General features: G+C 49.4%; 1 protein-coding gene across 1 annotated transcript in view; it reads left to right on the top strand.

Moving 5' to 3' along the window:
• Positions 1-420: 420 nt before the first annotated feature.
• The window catches only part of LOC130108050 (protein polybromo-1-like), a 28,059-nt gene continuing 2,772 nt past the window's right edge, over positions 421-25,707 (top strand). Inside the window, exons 1-27 of the mRNA XM_056274889.1 lie at positions 421-505; positions 3,033-3,180; positions 4,232-4,329; positions 4,448-4,595; positions 4,740-4,880; positions 5,492-5,608; positions 6,774-6,842; positions 6,946-7,044; positions 7,138-7,223; positions 7,330-7,415; positions 8,448-8,664; positions 10,933-11,074; positions 12,413-12,507; positions 12,620-12,899; positions 13,142-13,247; positions 13,391-14,030; positions 14,174-14,385; positions 14,510-14,692; positions 15,254-15,411; positions 15,523-15,774; positions 15,859-16,004; positions 16,896-17,053; positions 17,162-17,345; positions 21,505-21,706; positions 21,807-22,008; positions 22,885-23,040; positions 24,403-24,561. Coding sequence (XP_056130864.1) covers positions 3,043-3,180; positions 4,232-4,329; positions 4,448-4,595; positions 4,740-4,880; positions 5,492-5,608; positions 6,774-6,842; positions 6,946-7,044; positions 7,138-7,223; positions 7,330-7,415; positions 8,448-8,664; positions 10,933-11,074; positions 12,413-12,507; positions 12,620-12,899; positions 13,142-13,247; positions 13,391-14,030; positions 14,174-14,385; positions 14,510-14,692; positions 15,254-15,411; positions 15,523-15,774; positions 15,859-16,004; positions 16,896-17,053; positions 17,162-17,345; positions 21,505-21,706; positions 21,807-22,008; positions 22,885-23,040; positions 24,403-24,561 — 4,474 coding nt within the window. The 5' untranslated portion in view covers positions 421-505; positions 3,033-3,042. The remainder of the gene's footprint in view (positions 506-3,032; positions 3,181-4,231; positions 4,330-4,447; positions 4,596-4,739; positions 4,881-5,491; positions 5,609-6,773; positions 6,843-6,945; positions 7,045-7,137; positions 7,224-7,329; positions 7,416-8,447; positions 8,665-10,932; positions 11,075-12,412; positions 12,508-12,619; positions 12,900-13,141; positions 13,248-13,390; positions 14,031-14,173; positions 14,386-14,509; positions 14,693-15,253; positions 15,412-15,522; positions 15,775-15,858; positions 16,005-16,895; positions 17,054-17,161; positions 17,346-21,504; positions 21,707-21,806; positions 22,009-22,884; positions 23,041-24,402; positions 24,562-25,707) is intronic.

The raw sequence follows: 25,707 nt of genomic DNA on the forward strand, positions 1-25,707 counted from the left end.
TCATGTGCGTCAAAGGAATCCCGTCGAAAGGGATCACGTTTTATTTTGAAACGAAGCGAAGCCGAACCGGAAGTTGCTGTCATCTCGCTGCAAGCGTCACCTTTAACGCCGCGCCAGAAAAAAAAACCCGGCGTGTTGGGGCGCCCGGGTAGCGCAGCGGTCTGCTCCGTTTGGGGGTCGGCGACTCGGATGCCCGTGTTGCCTCCCGGCTTGGTCTGACAACTGGGGGAGAAAAGGGGGCGGAAAAAAACAAAGAAAAAACCCGCGTGTTTATCGCGTACGTCAACGAAATCTCGTCGAGAGGCGGCTCGAACATTTATTTTGAAATTGAGCGAAGCCGAAACGGAAGTTATTGTCATATTGCCGCAAACGTCACATTCCCCTCACCCACCCACCCCCCCCCCCACACACACACACCCCCCACCCCCCAAATCGATAGATTATTATCTTTTTTTTTGCGCGCATGGTGAAAAACCGTATGAGTCCTTTAACGCCCTCGCCGAAGGTAAGCACCCGGACTCCCCCGGTTGGACGTATTGTATCCTCGGCCGCTGCCGGCGGACCCGGCTGGCGTTCAGCGCCCCGGTGATGCCTTTGTCGCAGCCGAGAGGATGCGGGCAGCTAACGCTAGCTAACCTTAGCTATTCTTCCGACTTTGCGGCAGTCCACTTTCAGCCAGCCGTGTTACGCAGGTAGCCCCGCGGGCGAGCGCAGCTTGGAAGCAGCGGATGAACGGACCCGACCCCCCTCGGTTAGATTGGGATACCGCGTCTCTCAGCCCCCCTGCTGCCCTCCTGCGCTCCAGGTGTGGTGGTGGTGGGGCAGGTGATAGATAAAGAAGGCGGCAGGTTGCACCGCACTGGTCCAACCCCCTGCTGCCTCCGTCTCTCTGGCAGACTCGGAACTTGGTCTTTATTCAAACAGGCGACTGTCGCGTCTGAGACACACGCGGCTTCTAATCACTTATGATCAATTGAGAACGATGTGCAGGCAGACGTGCTAAGAATGAAATGAGGGCTGCGGCAGACAGACAGACAAACACAGCGTAAGATACACACAGATGAGGACCAAAAGCTAGAAAATAAGTTTAAAAAAAAAGGGCACACGTACAAAATATTTAAAAATATTCACAGACATTCATTCAGTGGGTGGCCAGGCTCAGGTGGGCAACGGCTTGGGGAAAGAAGCTGTCTTTGAGCCTGGTAGTGCGGGCTCTGAGGCTCCTGTGGTGCCTCCCAGACCGCGGGGGGGGGCAGTCCATGGTTGGGGTGGGTGGGATCTCTGCTGATGCTGAGACCCCTTCGGAGGCAGCGTTTGTGATAAATGTCTTTTATGGCTGGGAGCTGGGTACCGGTGATATGCTGGGCCGCCTTGATGACCCGCTGCAGAGCTTTCTGGTCTACTGAGGTGCAGCTGCCGTACCACACTGAGGTGCAGATGGTCAGGATGCTCTCTATGGTGCAGTGGTAGAAGTTGGTGAGAATTTTGGGGGAGATAAACGGGCGCTCCTCAGCCTCCTCTGGAAATGCAGGCGTTGTTGGGCCTTTTTCCACAAGGGCCTGGGTGTTTGGGGTCCAGGGAAGTTCCTCGGTGATGTGGACGCCGAGGAATTTAAAGCTGGAGACACGCTCCACTTCCACCCCACTGATGTGTATGGGGGAGTGGCTGCAGCTTCTGGACCTCCTGAAGTCCACAATCAGTGCTTTTTTTTTACAGTGTTTAAAGGCAAGTGTTACTAATAAAAAAACATGTTTTCCAGCCATCTGTGATGATTTTGGGGGCTTCTGGTGGAGTACTAGTTGAACTGAAAAGCAAAACTTGGGAGTTTCAGATATATATTTTTTTCAGTGTTGTATGTGGATCGGCTCCGTCATAAATAGTTAGGAGGCAAGTCGATGTTCTCTCCGAAGCTGGAAAATTATTTGCTCACCATAACATTTCTGTCATCATGGGTTTCGGGGGAGGTGGCACAGTGGTGCAGTGGTTAGCGTGGTCGCCTCACAACGAGAAGGTCCTGGGTTCGAGCCGGGGTAGTCCAACCTTGGGGGTCATCCCGGGTCATTCTCTGTGTGGAGTTTGCATGTTCTCCCCGTGTCTGCGTGGGTTTCCTCCGGGTGCTCCGGTTTCCTCCCACAGTCCAAAGACATGTAGGTCAGGTGAATCGACCATACTAAATTGTCCCTAAGAATGAATGTGTATGTGTGAATGTGTGTGTGTGTGTGTGTTGGCCCTGTGATGGCCTGGCTTCCTGTCCAGGGTGTCTCCCCACCTGCCGCCCAGTGACTGCTGGAGTAGGCTCCAGCATCCCCGCGACCCTGAGAACAGGATAAGTGCTTAAGATAATCAATGGATGGATGGATGGATGGATGGGTTTGGGGGATCAGGAGCAAACTGAGCCAGAAATAAAACTTAAGAAATGCCAAGGGGTGTGCCAGTTGATAAGACGCCAACCTCTTATGTACAACGACTTACCTTCGACTCTTGGCGAAGCTCAGCCTGTACTGTGTTCTCTTACAGAACAAACACGGAGCCAGTTGCTGTCTGCAGCGACAGGTCTTGACCTGCCAGCCTTTGTAAACTACAGTTTCTCTGCCGTTTCCTCTCATTCAGTTCGCCACAGTAGGACCCCCTCCCCGGGACTTTGCAATGTCAGGTCTATACCGCACCGTGATAACAGGGTTGTGCATCGAGATCCATTTTTTTGCTGTAGTATTTGGAGGAAATGCCATGTGTACAATTTACATGTGTTGCACCTGTCATAAACTTGTCACTCACAAGTCTGTAATGGAAACATTACACACTTCTGCACTCCTCAAAAGCGCCTCTAGGGCTGTAGACGTTGTGTTGGTTCATAACATTTATTCAGTGGATGCCTCATAGATACGTACATTGCGTTTCATACAAGGTGTTTTTCCAAGTAACGTTTGAACGAATTAAAGTCGTTCGAGTGAATCTTCTAGAGTCAACATGTTAGTTAAAGTCCTCTGCCTGGCATTCTGCACGTCATGTTATTTTGTTTTTTCTCCCCTCAGAGGTTCCGTCATGGCCTTGAAAAGGAAAAGGGCGACGTCCCCCTCCAGTAGCGTGAGTGGGGGAGATTTTGAGGATAGCCAGCCCCCATTATTGTCTTCAGTAGGTCGAAAGAGAAGAAGGACCTCAAACATTCCAACGGTGGACCCCGTAAGTACCGCGTTACATTTTCCATCCATCCGTTATCCAAACCGCTTAGCCGGCTGTCAGGGTCACGGGGATGCTGGAGCCTATCCCAGCAGTCACTGGGCGGCAGGCAGGGAGACACCCTGGACAGACTGCCAGACCATCACACAGGGCCGACACAGACACACACACATTCACACCTAGGGACAATTCAGTACGGCCGATTCACCTGACCTACATGTCGGTAGTGCGGTCGCCTCACAGCAAGAAGGTCCTGGGTTCGAGCCCCGGGATAGTCCAACCTTGGGGATCATCCCGGGTCGTCCTCTGTGTGGAGTTTGCATGTTCTCCCCGTGTCTGCGTGGGTTTCCTCCGGGTGCTCCGGTTTCCTCCCACAGTCCAGACATGTAGGTCAGGTGACTCGGCCGTACTAAATTGTCCCTAGGTGTGAATGTGTGTATATGTGTGTGTGTGTGTGTGTGTGTGTGTGTGTGTGTGTGTGTGTGTGTGTGTGTGTGTGTGTGTGTGTGTGTTGGCCCTGTGTGATAGCCTGGTGTCCTGCCCAGGGTGTCTTCCCCCCTGCCGCCCATGACTGCTGGGATAGGCTCCTGCATCCCCGCGACCCTATGAGCAGGATAAGCGGTCTGGATAATGGGTGGATGGATGGATTTGTGTACTTCAGAACAATACAATCAGAACTTTTATAGCCTGAATATAATGAAATGGATGCTGCACCCCCCCCCGAATTTGCTACATTGGTGTCAGAAGTGGGATGGTGAGACCGTGAGGCCATCGGAAGCACGTGCTCCCGGAGGCGTGAGGGGGCTGATATGCTGAAGCGCGGAGACACGCTTCCTGAAGGAGGGGGGCAGTGTAATGAGCACGGATAACTAGAATCGCTAGCCCTTGGCTAACAGGTCGGACCCTTTAGTCGACTGGTTAACCTTGTCGTCCATGGTGCAGGAGATCCGGGTTCGCGTCCCGGCTGCGGTGGTTCCCGGCTGCCCCCCCCCCCAAATTCGCCACATTTCATTCGGATGTGCCTCCGTTCCAGTGTGTGACCTTTACCTTGCAGATCGCTGTGTGTCATGAGCTGTACAACACGATCAGAGATTACAAGGACGACCAGGGCAGGATGCTGTGCGAGCTGTTCATCAGAGCCCCGAAAAGGAGGTGAGGGGGAACGGCCGTTTTAGAACCGTGTGACTGTTCACTTCTGGATATACATAAACCTAAAGTTGCACAGAGTCAACGTTTGAACAGATTTACGAGTGGGTTTTTTCTCTTAAAGGAACCAACCGGACTACTACCACGTGGTCTCGCAGCCTATCGACATGATGAAGATCCAGCAGAAACTCAAGATGGAGGAGTACGATGATGTAGAGCAGCTCACTAGTGACTTTCAGCTGCTGTTCAGCAACGCTAAAACATATTACAAGGTAACAACCTAGAATACATGTGATGCATACTTATACTGAATTTGTATTTATGTGCAGGGTTTCATACCTGTGATCCAAAACGGCACCACCTGTGATGTCTGAGGTAGACGTGCTGAAGTAAAAAAACTCTGTATGTGTGTGTAGTCAGACAGCCCTGAATACAGAGCGGCCTGTAAACTGTGGGACCTCTACCTGCGGACCAAGAATGAGTTTGTTCAGCGGGGAGATTATGATGAAGATGATGAGGATGGGTACGACAACCCCGGAGGGTCAGCCGAGGATGAGGTGACATTTGACGTGTTGGTGATGTGAATCTGTTACGGCCGCCTAACGAAACAGAAACGCAAAGATTAGAAGTTCGTCCCTCAGGCGTCCGGGTGGCGCGGCGGTCTATTCCATTGCCTACCAACATGGGGATCGGCGGTTCGAATCCCCGTGTTACGTCCAGCTTGGGCGGGCGTCCCTACGGACACAATTGGCCGTGTCTGCGGGTGGGAAGCTGGATGTGGGTATGTGTCCTGGTTGCTGTACTAGCGCCTCCTCTGGTCGGTTGGGGCGCCTGCTCGGGGACTGGGGGGAATAGCGTGATCCTCCCACGCACTACATCCCGCTGGTGAAACTCCTCACTATCAGGTGAAAAGAAGCGGTTGGGGACTCCACATGTATCAGAGGAGGCATGTGGTAGTCTGCAGCCCTCCCCGGGTCGGCAGAGGGGGTGGAGCAGAGACCAGGATGGCTAGGAAGAGTGGGATATTTAGCCAAGTACAATGGGGGGGGGGGTGAATCCCCCCCCCCAAAAGAAGAACTGAATGCCCTGTCTTTAGCGGCACTCCAGATATCAAAAGCCAACAGTGATTTGCTGATTTTCAACTTTATGACTGTTTTAAATTTGACAGAATGCACCAACTTGCTTGAAAGAGGTCCTCGAGCAGCTCCTTGATGCGGTGGTGTCTTACACAGAGCCCACTGGGCGGCTCATCAGTGAGCTGTTCCAGAAGCTTCCTTCCAAAGTGGTACGAATCTGGGTTTTTTTTATCCATCCATCCATTATCCGAACCACTTATCCTGCTCTCAGGGTCGTGGGGATGCTGGAGCCTATCCCAGCAGTCATTGGGGGGCAGGCGGGGAGACACCCTGGACAGGCCGCCAGGCCATCACAGGGCCCCCACACACACACACATGCATATCTAGGGACAATTTAGTATGACCGAGTGACCTGACCTACATGTCTTTGGACTGTGGGAGGAAACCGGGGCACCCGCAGGGAAACCCACACAGACTCGGGGAGAACATCCAAACTCCACACAGAGGACGACCCAGGACAACTCCCAGGGTTGGACTACCCCGGGGCTCGAACCCAGGACCTTCTGGCTGTGAGACGACTGCACTAACCACTGCGTCACTGTGCTGCCTTTATGTATGTATGTATGTATGTATGTATGTATGTATGTATGTATTTGTTTATTTGTTTATTTATTTATTTATCTATTTATTTAGTAGAAGTGTGAAAATTTTTCACAGTTCTACTAAAGTGTGAAGTGTGTAAACTGCAGTGGTGCCCAACCCTGCTCCTGGAGAGCTACCATCCTGCCGTTTTTCACTCCAACCCTGATTTAACACACCTGATTCTACTAATTACCCACTGACCAACACCTTGATTAATTTAATCAGATGTGTTAAATCAGGGTTGGAGTAAACACCGGCAGGAGGGTAGCTCTCCAGGAGCAGGGTTGGGCACCACCGGTGTAAAGGCAGCACGGCGGCGCAGTGGTCAGCGCGGTCACCTCACAGCAAGAAGGTCCTGGGTTCGAGCCCCAGGATAGTCCATCCTTGGGGGTCGTCCGGGGTCGTCCTCCATGTGGAGTTTGCATGTTCTCCCCGTGTCTGTGGGTTTCCTCCGGGTGCTCCGGTTTCCTCCTACAGTCCAAAGACATGTAGGTCAGGTGACTCGGCCGTACTAAATTGTCCCGAGGTATGAATGTGTTGGTCCTGCGGTGGACTGACGGCCTGTCCAGGGTGTCTCCCCACCTGCCGCCCAATGACTGATGGGATAGGCTCCAGCATCCCCGCGACCCTGAGAGCAGGATAAGCGGTTCGGATAATGGATGAAAGACGTGTGAAAGTAGAAGTTTGCAAACAGACGGACCAGGTTTTGATATCCATTTTTCTTTGTTCCAGCAATACCCAGACTATTACGCCATCATTAAGGAACCAATAGATCTGAAAATCATTGCTCTAAAGATTCAGGTGTGCATCTCCATTTCTTCAGTGAATTTTGGCTCTTAATTATTGACAATATTTTTTTTTTTTTAGATAAGTTTCCGGGTAAATGTAAATTTTTTTCTTTTAGATGGGCCACTACAGAAGTGTAAGTGCCATGGCGAAAGACGTCGAGTTACTGGCAAAGAATGCTAAGACATACAACGAGCCTGGCTCGCAGGTTTTTAAGGTAAGTACCGGAACGACAGAGAGCCCACGGTGTGACACTGGCGGTGCATGAAAAGCATCATTCCTGAAGTGATGATCGACTCCTTTGTTCAAGGATGCCAACACCATCAAAAAAGTCTTTGCACAAAAAAGGGCGGAGATGGAGCACACGGAGCCCATCAAGTCCAGCATTCGCATCAGGTACACCGGGACACGGGAAATAACACTGTTAGTAACCCTGTTAAGAAGCACAGAGGGATCACCTGTCCTGCCTCCCTGTCCTTGTCTCTGTGTGTCTCTGTGTCAGGAACAGAAGGTCGGCTCAGGGAGATCGTCTCTCCGCCATCACCATGGCCCTTCAGTATGAAAGTGACGAGGAGGGCATTCTCTCCGGTACTCCTTCACCTCCTTCCTGTTGGGATAACAGTACATACAGTTCATTCACAAGTGCTGTCTAACCCCTAAACCTCCCCTCCCAGACAGCATCCGGATGTGGGCCGCTTCAGGCAGTGATGCAGCACTGATGGCCTTCTTCTGGCCCTGATAAAATGGATGTGAGCCTGAAGTGGCCTACATGTATAATAGCAAATATGGCCCAAATATGGGCCACCTTTGGCAAATATGTGGCACATGCGGCATTGCTATGGCTTGGTTCTGGCCCAGATCTGGCGCACGGGAGCGGACCGCCCAAGTGCCGTCATTCCACATGGTATGTGGGCCGGATGAAAGTGTCAGGTGTGGGACGGGTCCGGGCCACACCAATTTTGCTATCTGGGCTCAGTTTTACGTGTCAGGGTCATGTGTGAATGTCAGCTGGAGGTTTGTTTTGCAATTTGTCGACCCATGACTGAGAGTTCTGGAACCATTACCAAATTAGGATAGTTTGAATGAAAGCTGTCAGATTGATGTATTAAGAGGCTTTTTCCCCCCTGCTTTTTCTCCCCAATTGTACCCGGCCAATTACCCCACACTGCTCCACCCTCTCTGCCAATCCGGTTAGGGCTGCAGACTACCACATGCCTCCTCCGATACATGTGGAGTCACCAGCCGCTTCTTTTCACCTGACAGTGAGGAGTTTCACCAGGGGGACATAGCGCATGGGAGGCTCATGCTATTCCCCCCAGTTCCCCCGCCCCCCCCCGAACAGGCGCCCCGACTGACGAGAGGAGGCGCTAGTGCAGCGACCAGGACACATACCCACTTCCGGCCTCCCACCCGCAGACACGGCCAATTATGTCTGTAGGGACGCCCGGCCAAGCCGGAGGTAACACAGGGATTCGAACCACCGATCCTCATGTTGGTAGACAACAGAATAGACCACTATGCCACCCAGACGCCTCTCCATAAATCTTACAGATAAAGACTGTATGTGCAGTTTCGTAAAAATTATTTGCATATTGTTCACTGCTCTTGCATGTTACCCAGGGTCTGTCCACTACGACGAGGGGGAGTCGGAGGCCGAGAGTATGCACTCCAACATGGACATGAGCAACCCCATCTTCCAGCTGTACGAAGCTGTGCGGGGCGCCAGGAATAGCCAGGGCCACCTGATCTCCGAGCCATTCCTTCAGCTGCCCTCCAGGAAGGACTACCCTGACTACTACCAGCAGATCAGCCAGCCCATCTGCCTCTACCAGATCAGGTATGGTGGATCTGAATCCTAACAGTATTGGCCTTTGTTAACGCCTGTTGAAAAACACATTTCGTACGCCACATTGTGCCTGCGGATTCAACAGTTGTCTCCACCCCACTGTCAAGAGAGTTTTAGGCGACCAACTGTTGTCATATAATAATAAAAAAGGTAAATAAAAAGGGATTAGCTAGTTTCCATTGGCTCGGCTGACGCAAGTAAAGATGCTTGCCCAAGTATAATTAAGGTAGTATATCAGATAAAATCTCTACCACACAATGGGAAGAATCCTTCCTCTTAATTTATCGTTGGTTTAACCGTCAGATCAGTAATTAATCATGTGATGACTCATCTTGATGCTCAGTCATCCAGGTAAGGAAATCCCAGAAAGTTGAATCAGTTCATCCAGACACATAGTTTAGGGGGAGAAACGTGTCACCACTCATCTAAGGGCTCGGACACACCAAACCGACATGAGAACTAGCGGTGACGAAGGCCGACCGTTTCGTCGCCTCGCGCCACCTGTCCGGGCCAAAAAGTAGCACCTGAACACACCGCAAAGACTGCAGCCGACGGCCAGCTAGCATGTACGTTCTGCGCCTGCGTGAGAGGAACAGTTCTTGAAATGTTCAGGTGCAATGAAGACGAAAAATGAGAAGAGCCTTCTGTGTGTGGCCTCTTGGCTTCGTCGTTTGCTTTCGTAACCTCCGTTTCTCTTCTCGTGCTTTGATTCGCTAAGCTGAACAGCCAATCAGAGTGATCTCTCTCACCGACGGGCTCCGCCGCCCATTCAACGTGCCGAATCGGCCGAAAAGCTGCCGACTGGGTTCCGACCAGTGCCGACGGTGCGGGACACACTGCAAAAACTAGGGCCACAGACGCTCGCCGACGGCCCGACATTGGCCGACGGCTGGTGTGTCACGGCCTTAAGTGACTCCGTCAGTCTCAGCTGACTGCAGGTGTCCCCACCCTTATAAACAGCACAGTTGCATAATGAATGAAACTGGCGTGGCAATTGCATTTGAAACTGATCGCCGGTTTCGGTTGTTCTGCAACTGTGCTGTTTATAAGGGTGGGGATACCTGCTGTCAGCTGAGACTGACGGAGTCACTTAGATGATGATGAAACGTTTCCCCCTCTGAGCCTTGAGTCCAGATGAACTGATTCAACTTTCCGGGATAAGATGAATCGATATCACAGATGTTAACTGTGTGATAAGCCTTATGATAAATCAATTACATGTTCAGTATTGTTTTTTTTTTATTTCTCCCCCTTTTTCCCCCCAATTGTACCCTCCCAATTACCCCACTCTTCCAAGCCGTCCCGGTCACTGCTCCAGCCCCACAGCCGATCCGGGGAGGGCTGCAGACTACCACATGCCTCCTCCGATACATGTGGAGTCGCCAGCCACTTCTTTTCACCTGACAGTGAGGAGTTTCGCCAGTGGGAGGATCATGCTACCCCCCCCCCGAACAGGCGCCCCTACCGACCAGCGGAGGCACTACTGCAGCAACTAGGACACCTACCCACATCCGGCCTCCCACCCGCAGACACGATCAATTGTGTCTGTAGAGACGCCCGACCAAGCCGGAGGTAACACGGGGATTCAAACCGCCGATCCCCGTGTTGGTAGGCAACGGAGTAGACCGCTACACTACACACGTTTGGTTTTAACACATGTTTCGTCGAGAATAATTGGGTAATTTGTTCCCATTGCTGTGAAGCATAGTTCACCAAAACTGAACTTGGTTGGGAAATCTAAAGGCCGTCACACACATTTCTAAAGCTAGTGATGAATAACGCTGCTATTCATTTCCGTACATAAAACCCAAACACCAGCAGCGTCTATCCTTGAGCTGACGCACATCAGCCTGACAAGCTGCCAATTCTCAGGATGCTCTTCTGCTCCCAGGCGTTGGCACTCTGACCGATGTGTATTTGCTTTGGGATAAAATAGTTTGTTGGCTTGGCAAGGCAGCGCTAGATACATCGGCTTCCATATTTGTTGGGTGTAACCCGGCGCCTCCTGTGTGTGCTACGGACGACATCTGACTCAAGTCATTTGACCCGACACCCTGCTTCTGTGCCCGTGTGCGCTGGTTGAAACGCTAACCTGTCCTCTCCATCTCATATTTCTGTGCTGCATGTTTTACTGTCACAGGTTTGCTTCGTTTGGTTTTCAACGTTTGCATTATTTTATCCCCCGTAGGATCATGCATTATACAGTACCGTATGTCTGTTCCCTCCTTCCCGTATGTGAGAGCCCTTAATTCCCCACAGGAACAAGATGAAGAGCAATGAGTATGAGAGTGTGGAGCACCTGGACGTAGACCTGACACTGATGTTCGAGAATGCCAAGCGCTACAACGTTCCTCACTCCTCCATTTACAAGCGGGCACTCAAGCTGCAGCACATCCAGCAGGTTTTTCCAATTTACATACCAAACCTTGCACGAGGAGGAGTCACAGTTGTGGGAGGACAGATATTTTGATGAAAGTGTTCATTTTGTTTCCCACGGACCCTGGCAAGGGTCACACACTAGAAAAAAAAATTGTTGATGTTCAAATCTGTATTCCTTAATCAGCGGGCTTTTTCCCCCAATTAACGAGCCAACATTTGAATTTATAATCCATACCCTCAAATTAGTAATATGTTTCCTCAAATTAACACACTGTACCCCCCAATTAGTAGTCTACGCCCTTGATTCTGGAGTGCGTTTCTCTGTGCGGGACGACCCAGATAGCAAAGAATTTTTAGCCTAAATATGGCCCACATCTGCAGTTATCTTACGGCCCACATTTGGCCTTGAATGATGGCGTTGACTCAGGGTGAGTGTGGCTGCCTCAACTCAGCCACACTTGGTCCACATTTGGGCCACATCTGGCCCACATAGTACGTACTGTAAACCAAGTCAAGCCCAGTTCATTACATTTGGGCCACGTCTGGCCCACACAACAGTTGCCAGTGCCGTAACTGAGCCGTAAGTACCAAAAGTTCCCCAGATTAGGCCCAAATGTGTCTGCTATCTGGGGAGTTTGTTCATTCACAGCAGGGAAAGGGGCATTATCCAAACCACTTATCCTGCTCTCAGGGTTGCAGGAATGCTGGAGCCTATCCCAGCAGTCATTGGGCAGCAGGCGGGGGGACACCCTGGACAGGCCGCCAGACCATCACAGGGCCCACACACATTCACACCTAGGGACAGTTTTAGTACGGCCGATTCACCTGACCTACATGTCTTTGGACTGTGGGAGGAAACCGGAGCACCCGGAGGAAACCCACGCAGACACGGGGAGAACATGCAAACTCCACACAGAGGACAAGCCGGGATGACCCCCAAGGTTGGACTACCCCGGGGCTCGAACCCAGGACCTTCTTGCTGTGAGGCAACTGCACTAACTACTGCAGTGCCGTGTGGCCCACAGCATAGTAAAGGAGTAGGTTTCAGTATATCCTAGGTTTGATAAGTGCAGAACATCAGCTTCTATCATGTCTTGCACACAGAACTGGACTACAAAATTAAAGGCACAAATTACTTATTCAGTTGTTAATTTGAGGGAACAGATTACTAATCTTAAATTACAGATTACGGAAGAGCTGACTGTGATTTCAAAACTGAGAGCACTATGTAACCCTTGGCAGGCTCCATAATGAAGTCCAAATAGAGAGAAGTTTAACTTTTTTTTTTGTCAGATTTTGAGAGACAATTTGAAAAACATTACATCTGAGCGTGTATTGTGTCATTTATGATTCTGCTTAGTTGAAGAAAAAGGAACTCTTACAGAGAGACGATGATGATGGGGACAGCATGCTATCTTCTACCACGTCTGAAACTGGCAGCTCAAAAAGAAAGAGGTAAATACAGTTACTCAATTTATCCTCGCAACTGTCTTCAGGAACTTGTTTTCATTTTGGAAAAGGACGCATATGCGTGTCATTCCTTTGCTGATCTGTACACAATCTCCAGCCACAAGAAGAACACCAAGAAGAACCGCATGAAGGTTCTCTTTGCTGCTGTGGCTGAGGCACGAGAAGCCGGCACAGGCCGGAGATTGTGCGACCTCTTCATGGTCAAGCCCTCGAAGAAGGACTACCCTGACTACTACAAGGTCATTTTGGAACCCATGGACTTGAGGATGATCGAGCACAATATCCGCTCAGACAAGTACATGACAGAAGATGCAATGGTGGAGGATATGAAGCTCATGTTCCGCAATGCACGACACTACAATGAGGAAGGCTCTCAGGTTAGGCGTCATTTGTACCGTTAAAACCATCTAGCCTAGTATCTAGCTTTAATGGAAAGGTCCTTTTTAATGATATTGGAATTTTACACGTAGACTATTCATGAGAGCTCAACTATTCACCAGAGCTCAATTTCTTTTACAGTGCAAAGAATCAGGTTTAGGACAGCAAGTGATGCATTGAAAGTCAAACCTTTACAGGAACCCGGTGTCACTGACTGGGAAGATCTTGATCCTTTTTCTAGGTCTATAATGATGCTGATGTCCTTGAAAAGATTATGAAGGACAGGCGCAGGGATCTCGGGCCAGTGACTGATGAAGATGACTTGATGTCTCCAAAACTGAAAATAAGTATGTCACTTATCAGGCAGTAGTTAGTTTTTTCACTTAGCAGATTTAGGAAAACTAAAAATTACCAGTATATAAACTTGAGAGAGAGCTATTAAGAGAGGGATTGTTAATTAACACTCTCACGTATATTCCGCTAATTGCAGGGAAGAACAGCGTTACTCTGAAGAAGTCCAAGTACCTCACCCCCTTACAGCAGAAGCTGAATGAGCTTTATGAGGCTGTCAAGAACTACACGGACAAGCGAGGCCGCCGTCTCAGCACAATCTTCCTGAGGTTGCCGTCCCGCGCTGAGCTGCCCGATTACTACATCGCCATCAAGAAGCCTGTGGACATGGAGAAGGTCAAGAGCCACATGCTGGCCAACAAGTACCAGGACGTAGATGCACTGGTGGAGGACCTGGTGCTCATGTTCAACAATGCCTGCACGTACAACGAGCCCGAGTCTCTGATCTATCGCGATGCCCTGGTGCTGCATAGGGTACTGTTGGAGACAAGGCGGGACCTGGAGGGAGGGGAGGACGCCCACGTGCCCGACGTGTCCCGCCTCATCCAGGAGCTGATCCGCAGCCTCTTTGTTTCCGTGATGGGTCACCAGGACGATGAGGGCCGTTGCTACAGTGACTCACTGGCTGAGATTCCTGCCCTGGACCCTGCCAGCCCTGACAAGCTGGCCCTCAACTTTGAGATCATCAGGGTGAATGTAGACCGAGGCCGCTATAAAAGGTTGGATGTGTTCCAGGACCACATGTTTGAAGTGTTGGAGAAGGCAAGACGGATGCATAGGTGAGGTACCAAGTACTGTCTCCTAGGAAATTAGATCAGTCAAAAAGATAGGTTCTATAAACCTCACTTTTATGCGTTGTCTTTCAAAGCTTACCATAGGATGCAATTGACCAGGTGAGTGTCACACTGCATGTTCATTACAGGACGGACTCTGAGATCTTTGAGGACGCTGTAGAGTTGCAGCAGTTCTTTATCCGGATCAGAGATGAGCTGTGCAAGAACGGAGAGATCCTCCTGTCCCCAGCACTCAACTACACGTCCAAACATCTGCACAGTGACGTGGAGAAAGAGAAGAAAGAGAAGCTTCCTAAGGAGTTTGAGGAGGACAAACTCAAGAGAGAAGAGGAGAAAAAGGGTAGGTGGTTCAAAAGGTGATAAATCTCACTGTACTAAAGATGGAAGTCCTTCAATACAAAGCGTTTTCTCAGAGCAATCAAAACATCTAGCTTTGCTTTAATGGGTGTGTTGTGACTCCGTAGAAGCAGAGAAGAGTGGGGACTCTGTATGTGCGTGGCAGTCTGGCCTGCCACGCACATATAGCCAAGACTGCAGCTTCAAGGACAGTATGTACCATGTGGGGGACTATGTTTACATGGAGCCTGCTGAGTCCAACCTCCAGCCTCACATCATTTGCATTGAACGCCTTTGGCAAGATGATGGTGGTGAGTCCCCCAGTATTGATGTTTTATTTAACGGTGTTAGAAATAACATTCTCATCATTTTCTTTTAATTATCAAGCCATTTTCTGTGTCCGGGTGGCGTAGCGGTCTATTCCGTTGCCTACCAACATGGGGACTGGTGGTTCGAATCCCCGTGTTACATCCGGCTTGGTCAGGCAACCCTACAGACACAGTTGGCCGTGTCTGCGAGTGGGAAGCCGGATGTGGGTATATGTCCTGGTCGCTGCAGTAGTGCCTCCTCTGGTTGGTCGGGACGCCTGTTCGGGGGGGAGGGGGAGCCAGGGGGATAATGTGATCCTCCCACGCGCTACGTCCCCCTGGCGAAACTCCTCACTGTCAGGTGAAAAGAAGCGGCTGGCGACTCCACATGTGTCATGTGTCATGTTGGTAGTCTGCAGCCCTCCGTGGATCGGCAAAAGGGGTGGAGCAGCGACCGGGATGGCTCGGAAGAGTGGGGTAATAGGCCAGGTACAATTGGAGAGAAAAATGGAAATCTTCAGTGGAAGAGGTGGAACTGCCAATATTTTCCATTTCTGATTGCAGGTGAAAAATGGCTGTATGGTTGCTGGTTCTACAGGCCAAATGAAACGTTCCATCTCGCTACGCGCAAGTTCCTGGAGAAGGAAGTCTTTAAGAGTGATTATTATAACAAAGCTCCTGTCAGCAAGATTCTGGGCAAATGTGTGGTCATGTTTGTGAAGGTAAGCACTGTCGTTAACTAATTTGTGTGCTTTTTATTTTCCTGTTAATCCGCAGTAGCATATGATTATGTGTTGAGTGCTGACCAAATATTTGGGATGGGCGGGAGGTAGGAGTACTTCAAGCTTCACCCAGAAGGCTTCAGGGCAGAGGATGTCTACGTCTGTGAGTCACGCTACTCTGCCAAGGCCAAGTCCTTCAAGAAGATCAAGATGTGGACCACGCCCTTGAGCTCCGTCAGGTTTGTTCCCAGAGAGGTACCACTCCCGGTCGTTCGAGTGGCATCCATGTTCGCCCCCAAGCAAGACGAGAAGCCCTCAGAGACACCGGAGGAGAGCAAAGTGACCAACGTCATTGTAGATAAGGTGAATGCCATTTAGAGTTTGGACGGAATGATCATCAGCTGAATGCAAACAAGTGCAAAGAAACCAGTTCGTGTGTGTTTGCAGGAGAGAGAGGACGTTCCAATGGATATGACCAATGGCGAGCCAGGGTGTCAATACTATGAGCAGCTCTGTTTCAACAACCTCTGCCTGAAAGTGGGAGATTGCGTCTACATTGGTTCCCATGGGCTAGTGCGACACCGAGTGGGCAGGTTGGACAAATGCTGTTCTTCCCATGTTATGTTGGTAATACATGGTGCATGTGTGATGACTACGCGCATGTTGAGATGGCTGAGGGCAAGTCAGTTTAGTTGATATTTGTTTTCTAGCAAATCTTAACAATGGCAAACATGAAATATTATGCAAATATTTTTAGTTGCAAAAAGCATTTTTTTCCACATTGCTCCTGCCCTTTCAAAAATTCTTTCTCGGTGTCCGGGTAGCGTACTGGTCTATTGCGTTGCCTACCAACATGGAGATCGCCAGTTCGAATCCCCGTGTTACCTCCGGCTTGGTCGGGCGTCCCTACAGACACAATTGCCGTGTCTGTGGGTGGGAAGCCGGATGTGGGTATGTGTCCTGGTTGCTGCACTAGCATCTCCTCTGGTCGGTTGGGGCGCCTGTTGGGGGGGACCGGGGGGAATAGCGTGAGCCTCCCATGCGCTACGTCCCCCTGGTGAAACTCCTCATCATCAGGAGAAAAGAAGCGACTGGAGACACCACATGTATCGGAGGAGACGTGGTAGTCTGCAGCCCTTCCCGGATCGGCAAAGGCGGATGGAGCAGCAACCAGGACAGCTTGGAGGAGTGGGGTAATTGGACAGGTACAATTGGGGAGAAAAAGGGGGAAAAATCCCCCCCCCCCCAAAAAAAATCTTTCTGACTCTCCCTTTCAACTAATTGCCATTGCGTTTCCATCAGTCGGCACAATGACATCTATATTGTATAGTTTGATGGAGAGAATGAGTTAGTGTCACATGGACGAAGCAGAGAGGGTGGGAGTGGTAGTGGGCATCATGTCCATTTTGTGTTATCAGGCTCATGTGACTTTATTTTTTGAACCAAATCCTTACAACTCTTTTTTTTTTCCCTCAACTCAACAGGATTGAGAAAATGTGGGTGCGAGATGGAGCCGCCTACTTCTTCGGTCCCATCTTCATCCATCCAGAGGAAACGGAGCATGAGCCCACCAAGATGTTCTACAAGAAAGAAGTGTTCCTTAGTAACCTTGAGGAGGCTTGCCCCATGACCTGCATTGTGGGTACGCTGAAGCTGCCATAGTGTCCAACCCACTGATCATTAAGGTTGGTCTGCAGCGTTTAGGGAATACTTGCCGTGTTTTTTTACACTCCCTCTTATTGTTTCACAGGGAAATGTGCCGTGTCCTCTTTCAAGGACTACCTGTCGTGTCGGCCAACTGAAGTGCCTGAGGAGGATGTTCTTCTTTGTGAGAGTCGCTACATTGAGAGTGAGAAGCAGATGAAGAAGTTCAAAGGCCTTAAGCGCTTTTCTCTCTCTGGAAAAGTGGTAGAGGATGAGATCTACTATTTTAGGTGGGCAGCCCATATAAATTTCATCCATCCATCCCGTATCCAAACTGCTTATCCTGGTCTCAGGGTCACGGGGATGCTGGGGCCTGTCCCAGCAGTCATTGGGCGGCAGGGGGGAGACATCCTGGACAGGCCGCCAGTCCATAAATTTGACTTTATTGGCCCTTTAATTTGAATAAATTACAATTAATTTAAATTAATTTAACTGTATACATTTGACTGTTTTAAATACACAGGTGTTAGATGTGAAATAACATTCTTGTAAAGCATACATCTTTTAGTCCTTATTTTTCAAAAAAAAAGTTGCATGCTATCAGAGCGTTGTTTGAAGTTTGAAGCTGTGTGACAGTTCTGTAGAAGCTACTACTACTACTACTACTACTACTTTCAGCTGTTCCCGTTAGGGGTCACCACAGTGGATCATCCGTTTCCATCTCTTCCTGTCCTCTGCATCGTCCTCTGTCACACCAGCCACCTGCATGTCCTCCCTCACCACATCCATAAACCTCCTCTTTGGCCTTCCTCTTCTCTTCTTCCTTGGCAGCTCCATATTCAGCATCCTCCTCCCAATATACCCAGCATCTCTCCTCCACACATGTCCAAACCATCTCAGTCTTGACTCTCTTGCTTTGTCTCCAAACCGTCCAACCTGAGTGGTCCCTCTAATATAATCATTTCTAATCCTGTCCTTCTTCATCACTCACAATGAAAATCTTATCATCTTCAACTCTGCCACCTCCAGCTCTGCCTCCCGTCTTTTCGTCAGTGCCACTGTCTCCAAACCATATAACATAGCTGGTCTCACAACCATCTTGTAAACCTTCCCTTTAACTCTTGCTGGTACCCTTCTGTCACAAATCACTCCTGACACTCTTCTCTACCCACTCCACCCTGCCTGCACTCTCTTCTTCACCTCTCTTCTGCACTCCCCGTTACTTTGGACAGTTGACTCCATTTATTTAAACTCATCTACCTTCATCACCTCCACTCCTTGCATCCTGACCATTCCACTGTCCTCCCTCTCATTCACGGATCGGTATTCCGTCTTGCTCCTTCTGATTTTCATTCCTCTTCTCTCCAGTGCATACCTCCACCTCTCCAGGCTCTCCTCAACCTGCACCCTACTCTCACTACAGATCACAATGTCATCCACCAACAGCATCATCCACGGAGACTCCTGCCTGATCTCGTCTGTCAACCTGTCCATCACCATTGCAAACAAGAAAGGGCTCAGAGCCGATCCTTGATGTAATCCCACCTCCACCTTGAACCCATCTGTCATTCCAACCGCACACCTCACCATTGTCACACTTCCCTCATACATATCCTGCACCACTCCTACATACTTCTCTGCAACTCTCGACTTCCTCATACAATACCACACCTCCTCTCTCGGCACCCTGTCGCATGCTTTCTCTAAATCTACAAAGACACAATGTAACTCCTTCTGGTCTTCTCTATACTTCTCCATCAACATTCTCAAAGCAAACATCACATCTGTGGTGCTCTTTCATGGCATGAAACCATACTGCTGCTCGCTAATCATCACCTCTCCTCTTAACCTAGCTTCTATTACTCTTTCCCATATCTTCATGCTGTGGCTGATCAACTTTATACCTCTGTAGTTGCTACAGTTCTGCACATCAACCTTGTTCTTGGAAATCGGTATCAGTATGCTTCTTTTCCACTCCTCAGGCATCCTCTCACTTTGCAAGATTGTGTTAAACAATCTAGTTAAAACCCCCACTGCCATCTCTCCTAAACATCTCCATGCCTCCACAGGTATGTCATCAGGACCAACTGCCTTTCCACTCTTCATCCTCTTAATAGCTGCCCTCACTTCCTCCTGGCTAATCCACTGCACTTCCTGATTCATTATCCCCACATCATCCAACCTTCTTTCTCTATCATTTTCTTCATTCATCAGCCCCTCAAAGTACTCCTTCCACCTTCTCAGCACACTCTCCTCGCTTGTCAGCACATTTCCATCTCTACCCTTCATCACCCTAACCTGCTGCACATCCTTCTCAGCTTGGCCCCTCTGTCTAGCCAATCAGTACAAGTCCTTTTCTCCTTCCTTACTGTCTAACCTGTCATACAACTCACCATACGCCTTTTCCTTTGCCTTCGCCACCTCTCTCTTCACTTTAGAGCTCATCTCCTTGTACTCCTGTCTACTTTTTTCATCTTTCTGATTATCTTTATGCATGGTCAATAATCAAGGTAAGGAAATCACAAAATTGAATCAGTTCATCTGGACACAACGTTTATTGGGAGAAACGTTTCATCACTCATCTAAGTTGCAATCACAGCATTGTAAGATGGCGACAAATGCGCTCTTAGGACCCCCAGATAGAACACTGTGATTGCAACCATTCCCCAATCCTCTCTGAATAGTACACATGGCCATTGTAACTCTAGGTAATGGTCATGGTAATTTGCATATGAAACCAGTCGTTAGTTTCGGTCATTATGCCACTTTGCTGTGTTTATAAAGGTGAGATACCTGCCGTCAGTTGAGACTGAAGAAGTCGGTTAGATGAGTGATGAAACGTTTCCCCTAATAAAGGTTCTCGATATCCCACTTCTTCTTTGACAACCTCTTTCTCTGTATACTTTGCTGTACTTCCTCATTCCACCACCAAGTCTCCTTGTCTTCCTTCCTCTGTCCAGATGACACACCAAGTACCTTCCTAGCTGTCTCCCTCACTATTTCTGCAGTGGTTGCCCAGCCATCCGGCATCTCTTCACTACCACCCAGTGCCTGTCTTAACTCCTCCCTGAACACCACACAACAGTTCTTCAACTTATACAGTTTGATCTACGGCTCTGCCTTCACTCTCTTCCTCTTCTTGATTTCCAAAGTCATCCTACAGACCACCATCCGATGCTGCCTAGCTACGTTCTCCCGTCACCACCTTGCAGTCTCCAATCCCTTTCAGATCGTGCCTCCTGGAAAAGATGTAGTCAACCTGTGTGCACTTTCCTCCATTCTTGTACATCACCCTGTGTTCCTCCCTCTTCTTGAAATATGTATTCACCACAGCCATTTCCATCCTTTTCACAAAATCCACCACCATCTGTCCTCCCACATTTCTCTTCTTGACACCATATCTACCCATCACCTCCTCATCACCTCTGTTCCCTTCACCAACATGTCCATTGAAGTCCGCTCCAATCACCACTCTCTCCTCTTTGGGTACACTCTTCACCACTTCATCCAACTCACTCCAGAATTCTTCTTTCTGTTCCATCTCACACCCAACTAGCAGGGCATATGCACTGACAACATTCATCATCACACCTTCGATTTCCAGCTTCATACTCATCACTCTGTCTGACACTCTCTTCACCTCCAGCACGCTCTTGACATACTCTTCCTTCAGAATTACCCCTACCCCATTTCTCCTCCCATTCGCACCATGGTAGAAGAGTTTGAACCCTCATCCAATGCTCCTGGCCTTACTCCCCTTCCACCTGGTCTCTTGCACACACAGTATACCTACCTTTCTTCTCTCCATCATATCAGCCAGCTCTCTCCCTTTACCAGTCATAGTGCCAACATTCAAAGTTCTGACTCTCACCTCCACACTCCTACCCTTCCTCCTCTCCCGCTGCCTCTGGACATGCCTTACCCCTCTCCTTCACCCAACAGTAGCATAGTTTCCACTGGCACTCTACTGGCAAACAGTACCGGTGGCAGTCGTTGGTAACCCGGGCCTCGACCGATCCGGTATGGAAATCTGATTTATGGTCCCCATATATGATTTGGCAAAGATTTTACACCGGATGCTCTTCCTGACACAATCCTCCACATTTATCCTGGCTTGGGACCGGCACTAAGAATGCACTGGCTTGTGTATCCTCAGTGGCTGGGTTACTATTTTACTATTTTATTATTTTTTATTTTACTAAAGTGGCATGCTGTCAGAGCGTTGTGTGGAGTTTGAAGCTGTGTGACAGTTCTGCAGAACCTGTGACTCAGAAATCAGTACATAAGGTTATTCTTGGTTCTTGCAATTTGTAATCCATGATCTGTTTATTTTTGTAAAGTGATCCGATTTGTTCCCTGTTTTTTAAGTAAAGGAGAAATACTCATGCAGCCCTACTCATACTCAGACAAAATAATGTTTTTTTTTCTTGAAAAAAAATTCTTGTACAGGAAGCTGATAGTGCCCCAAAAGGAACCTTCTCCTCTGCTGGATAGGAAAATTGAGGAACTTGAGGCCAAATTTGCCGACATGACGGACGAGGAACTGGAAGATCTTGGGGAGGATGACGGTGAGCTGGGGGACCAATCCCTTCCTCAGCTACAGACCTCCCTGTCCAGTGACATGGACATCATGCCCTACACGCCTCCACAGGTCAGGGCGCCACTGTTATTTACCACTGACTGTAAACCCCCGCCATGCAAAAGATGGCGTCTCTGTCAACAGTTCTCTCTCGCCTTGTCTTTTGTTGCAGTCGACGCCGAAGTCCATAAAGGGCCTTACAAAGAAGGAAGGCTCGAAAAGGAAGATCAACATGAGTGGCTATATCCTGTTCAGCAGTGAGATGCGGGCAGTGATCAAGGCCCAGCACCCGGACTTCTCCTTCGGGGAGTTGAGTCGCCTGGTGGGCACAGAGTGGAGGAACCTGGAGGGCTCCAAAAAAGCAGAGTATGAAGGTGAGTTGAAAGTCCGCCAAAGTTACTATTCAGAGTTGTTTTCTATAGAAAGCTTGACTGTTATCTGATGGATTTTGTTGTTAACACAGATTGTGTGTGTCACAATCTGTATTTTTATATGGTGATGATGACTGCTGGAATTGGCTTCAGCCTCCGCGTGACCCTGAGAGCAGGAAAAGCGGTTTGGATAATGGATGGATTGATGGATGGATGGATGAATGATGATGAAAAATAGAGTCAGTGTTGCCTCCGGCTTGGTCAGGCGTCCCTACAGACACAATTGGCCGTGTCTGCGGGTGGGAAGCCAGATGTGGGTATGTGTCCTGGTCGCTGCACCAGCGCCTCCTCTGGTCAGTCGGGGCGCCTGTTCGGGAGGGAGGGGGAACTGGGGGGAATAGCGTGAGCCTCCCACGCACTACGTCCCCCTGGTGAAACTCCTCACTTGTAGGTGAAAAGAAGCGGCTGGCGACTCCACATGTATTGGAGGAGGCATGTAGTAGTCTGCAGCCCTCCCCGGATTAGCAGCGGGGGCGGAGCAGCGACCGGGGCGGCTTGGAAGAGTGGGGTAATTGGCCAGGTACAACTAGGGAGAAAAAGAGGGGAAAAAAGCCCCCCCCCCTCAAAAAGAAAAAGAAAAATATTGTACAAACACTGTAACTAAATTCACATTTACTTCTGCAAAAAAGTAACGATGACCAAATCTTCCTCAATTCCATTTACTAGACTGAGTTTTGCTTCTATTTTTGTTTGGTTGTGTGTCCACTATCTGCCTTGGAAGAATACTTTTGTTTTAGTTTCCATCAGTGAAATCAGCGGTGATTTGTGTTCGAGTCAAAGGGTTAACAGTACATATAGTATACATCTGTTGTTTTGCAGAGCGTGCAGCCAAAGTGGCCGAGCAGCAGGAGCGCGAGAGGGCAGCCCAGCAACAGGCCTCCCCGAGAGCAGGTACCCCAGCAGGGGCACTGATGGGGTTGGTGCCTCCCCCAACCCCCATGGGAATGCTAAATCCCGGCATGACGCCTGTGTCAGGTAACCCCTCATGGATGCAGATGTGTCCCCACTGGGGACACCTGGAGGCTGGAATAAGAAGCTGAACTGCTAGAACTATTTGCCTTTCTTAAAGCTGAAATCGGCGATTTCCCCAATTTGTCCTCCCCCTAGTAAGCAAGAACTGCAAACCAGATGTAGCGGCCATTGTTATTAGCATTAGCAGCGCTGACGGTAGACAGCTGAGCAGAAAACAGTTCCCACCCTTGTAAAAGTGGCATGCTTGGGGTGTCCAGGTGCATAGCGGTCTATTCCATTGTCTACCAACACGGGGCTCTCTGGTTCGAATCCCCCGTGTTACCCCCGGCTTGGTCGGGCGTCCCTACAGACACAATTGGCCGTGTCTGCGGGTGGGAAGTCGGATGTGGGTATGTGTCTTGGTCGCTGCACTAGCACCTCCTCTGGTCGGTTGGGGCACCTATTCGGGGGGGGACTGGGGGGAATAGCGTGATCCTCCCACGCGCTACATCTCCCTGGTGAAACTCCTCACTGTCAGGTGAAAAGAAGCAGCTGGCGACTCCACATGTATCAGAGGAGACGTGGTAGTCTGCAGCCCTCCCTGGATCGGCAGAGGGGGTGGAGCAGCGACCGTGACAGCTCAGAAGAGCGGGTTAATTGGCCAAGTACAATTGGGGGGGGGATCCCCAAAAAAAAGAAAAAAAATGGCATGCTTTGACCAAGCTAACACAGGCAATCATGTAATACTACATCAAACCATGTAGTTTGATGTAGTATTACAAACTACATCAAACTACATGGGAACATTGTTCTGTTGTAATAATGATTGTAGTAGTAGTAGACTACCTGTGCACCAGAAGCATCGCCACACAGTCGCTATGTTTCAGTCCTTTTTACTGCTAGTGTAGGAACACAGAAAACAGTGCGTCTCCAACCACGGTGAAGATGCCAGTTGGTATTACTGAACCCAACTCCATGATCCAAATGAATAAAATGACTATTTATAATCGAAGAAAAATCAGCCGATTTCAGCTTTAAGTTTTCCTCTTCACTCAGCCTTTAGCATGTACTTCCTGTTGTAGTGCCATTGCCTCACTTTAAACCCTCTCGCCAACATTTACTCAGTCAGTGACACCATAGACCTTTATTTTATTGGCTGTCTTGATAAGTCAGCTCATAGAACATGTGCACAAACTTTATTTTTTTTCGTCATGTGCCTTTTTGGTCACCTAATTAAATTTTCTGACTAATCACTGCCGCTCATGTTTTGTCTGTCACTCATAGATAGCCATATTAATGCATATTTTGTTAGAGCAGTAGCTATTGCATGTCTCATTGATGCATGTGTCTGTTGTGTGTGTGCTACTACCATCATGCCCTGAGAAGGTATGGTGGGAGCATATAGACCGGCTATGCCACCCCTCCTGGGCCCTGTTGACGGCATGGTTAGTATGACTGGTGTAGCACCACATCGCATGGGGGTGCCTGTCTTTCCCCACCATCTCCTGCCCATTATGCCTGGGTTCCCTGGAATGCCATACCTTGGTAAGAGCGCTGTCATAGCCACCTCACCTGTCACGCAGTTGCTTCCTGTCTACCACTCTAATTTGCTGGAGGGGCTACCTGTACCAATAGGCTTGAGGTCCTTTATGAGCTGACTAGCCGGTCAACAGCCTTTCACGCAAACTAAGCTTGAGTTAGTTTGTGTGAAGCTGTTTATTTTTTTGCATTGCTAAATAATTGAGGCAAGCGTTGTAGTAGAAATTAGACACTGTACCTTTAAATATATTAAGGCTGTCTGGTACTGTGCCAGGCAAACACTTCTACTAGCCCTTATAAAGCAGCAACAACCAAACAAGCTTTGCCAACAACTGGCATGTCACTTAGCTTCTCTAATTTGTATAAAAATAGATGGTCCGGGGCGTCTGGGTAGTGTAGTGGTCTATTCCGTTGTCTACCAATGAGGGGATCGCTGTGTTACCTCCGGCTTGGTCGGGCGTCCCTACAGACACAATTGGCCATGTCTGTGGATGGGAAGCCGGATGTGGGTATGTGTCCTGGTCGCCGCACTAGCGCCTCCTCTGGTTGGTCGGGGCGCCCCTCGGATCAGCAGAGAGGGGGTGGAGCAATGACCGGGATGGCTCAAAAAAAAAAGAAGAAGAGCGGGGTAATTGGCCAGATACAATTGGGGAGAAAAGGGGGGGGGGTGGTCTGGGGCTTCTGTTTAGCGTAGCGGTCTATTCCGTTGTCTACCAACACCGGGTTCGCCGGTTCTAATCCCCATGTTACCTCTGGCTTGGTCGGGCGTCCCTACAGACACAATTGGCCATGTCTGTGGGTGGGAAGCCAGATGTGGGTATGTGTCCTGGTCGCCGCACTAGCGCCTCCTCTGCTCGGTCGGGGCACCTGTTCGGGGGAACTGGGGGAAATAGCATGATCCTTCCACATGCTACGTCTCCCTGGTGAAACTCCTCACTGTCAGGTGAAAAGAAGCGGCTGGCGACTCCACATGTATCGGAGGAGGCATGTGGTAGTCTGCAGCCCTCCCCGGATCGACAGAGGGGGTGGAGCGGAAGGGTGGGGTATTTGGTCAAATACAATTGGGGAGAAAAAGGGGGGGGAAATTATATATATATATATATTCATATAATTTAAGAAAAATAAAGTTAAAAAAAAAATAGATGGTCCATT

This window comes from Lampris incognitus, chromosome 2 (assembly GCF_029633865.1).
Source record: "Lampris incognitus isolate fLamInc1 chromosome 2, fLamInc1.hap2, whole genome shotgun sequence".
NCBI classification, from domain to species: Eukaryota; Metazoa; Chordata; class Actinopteri; order Lampriformes; family Lampridae; genus Lampris; species Lampris incognitus.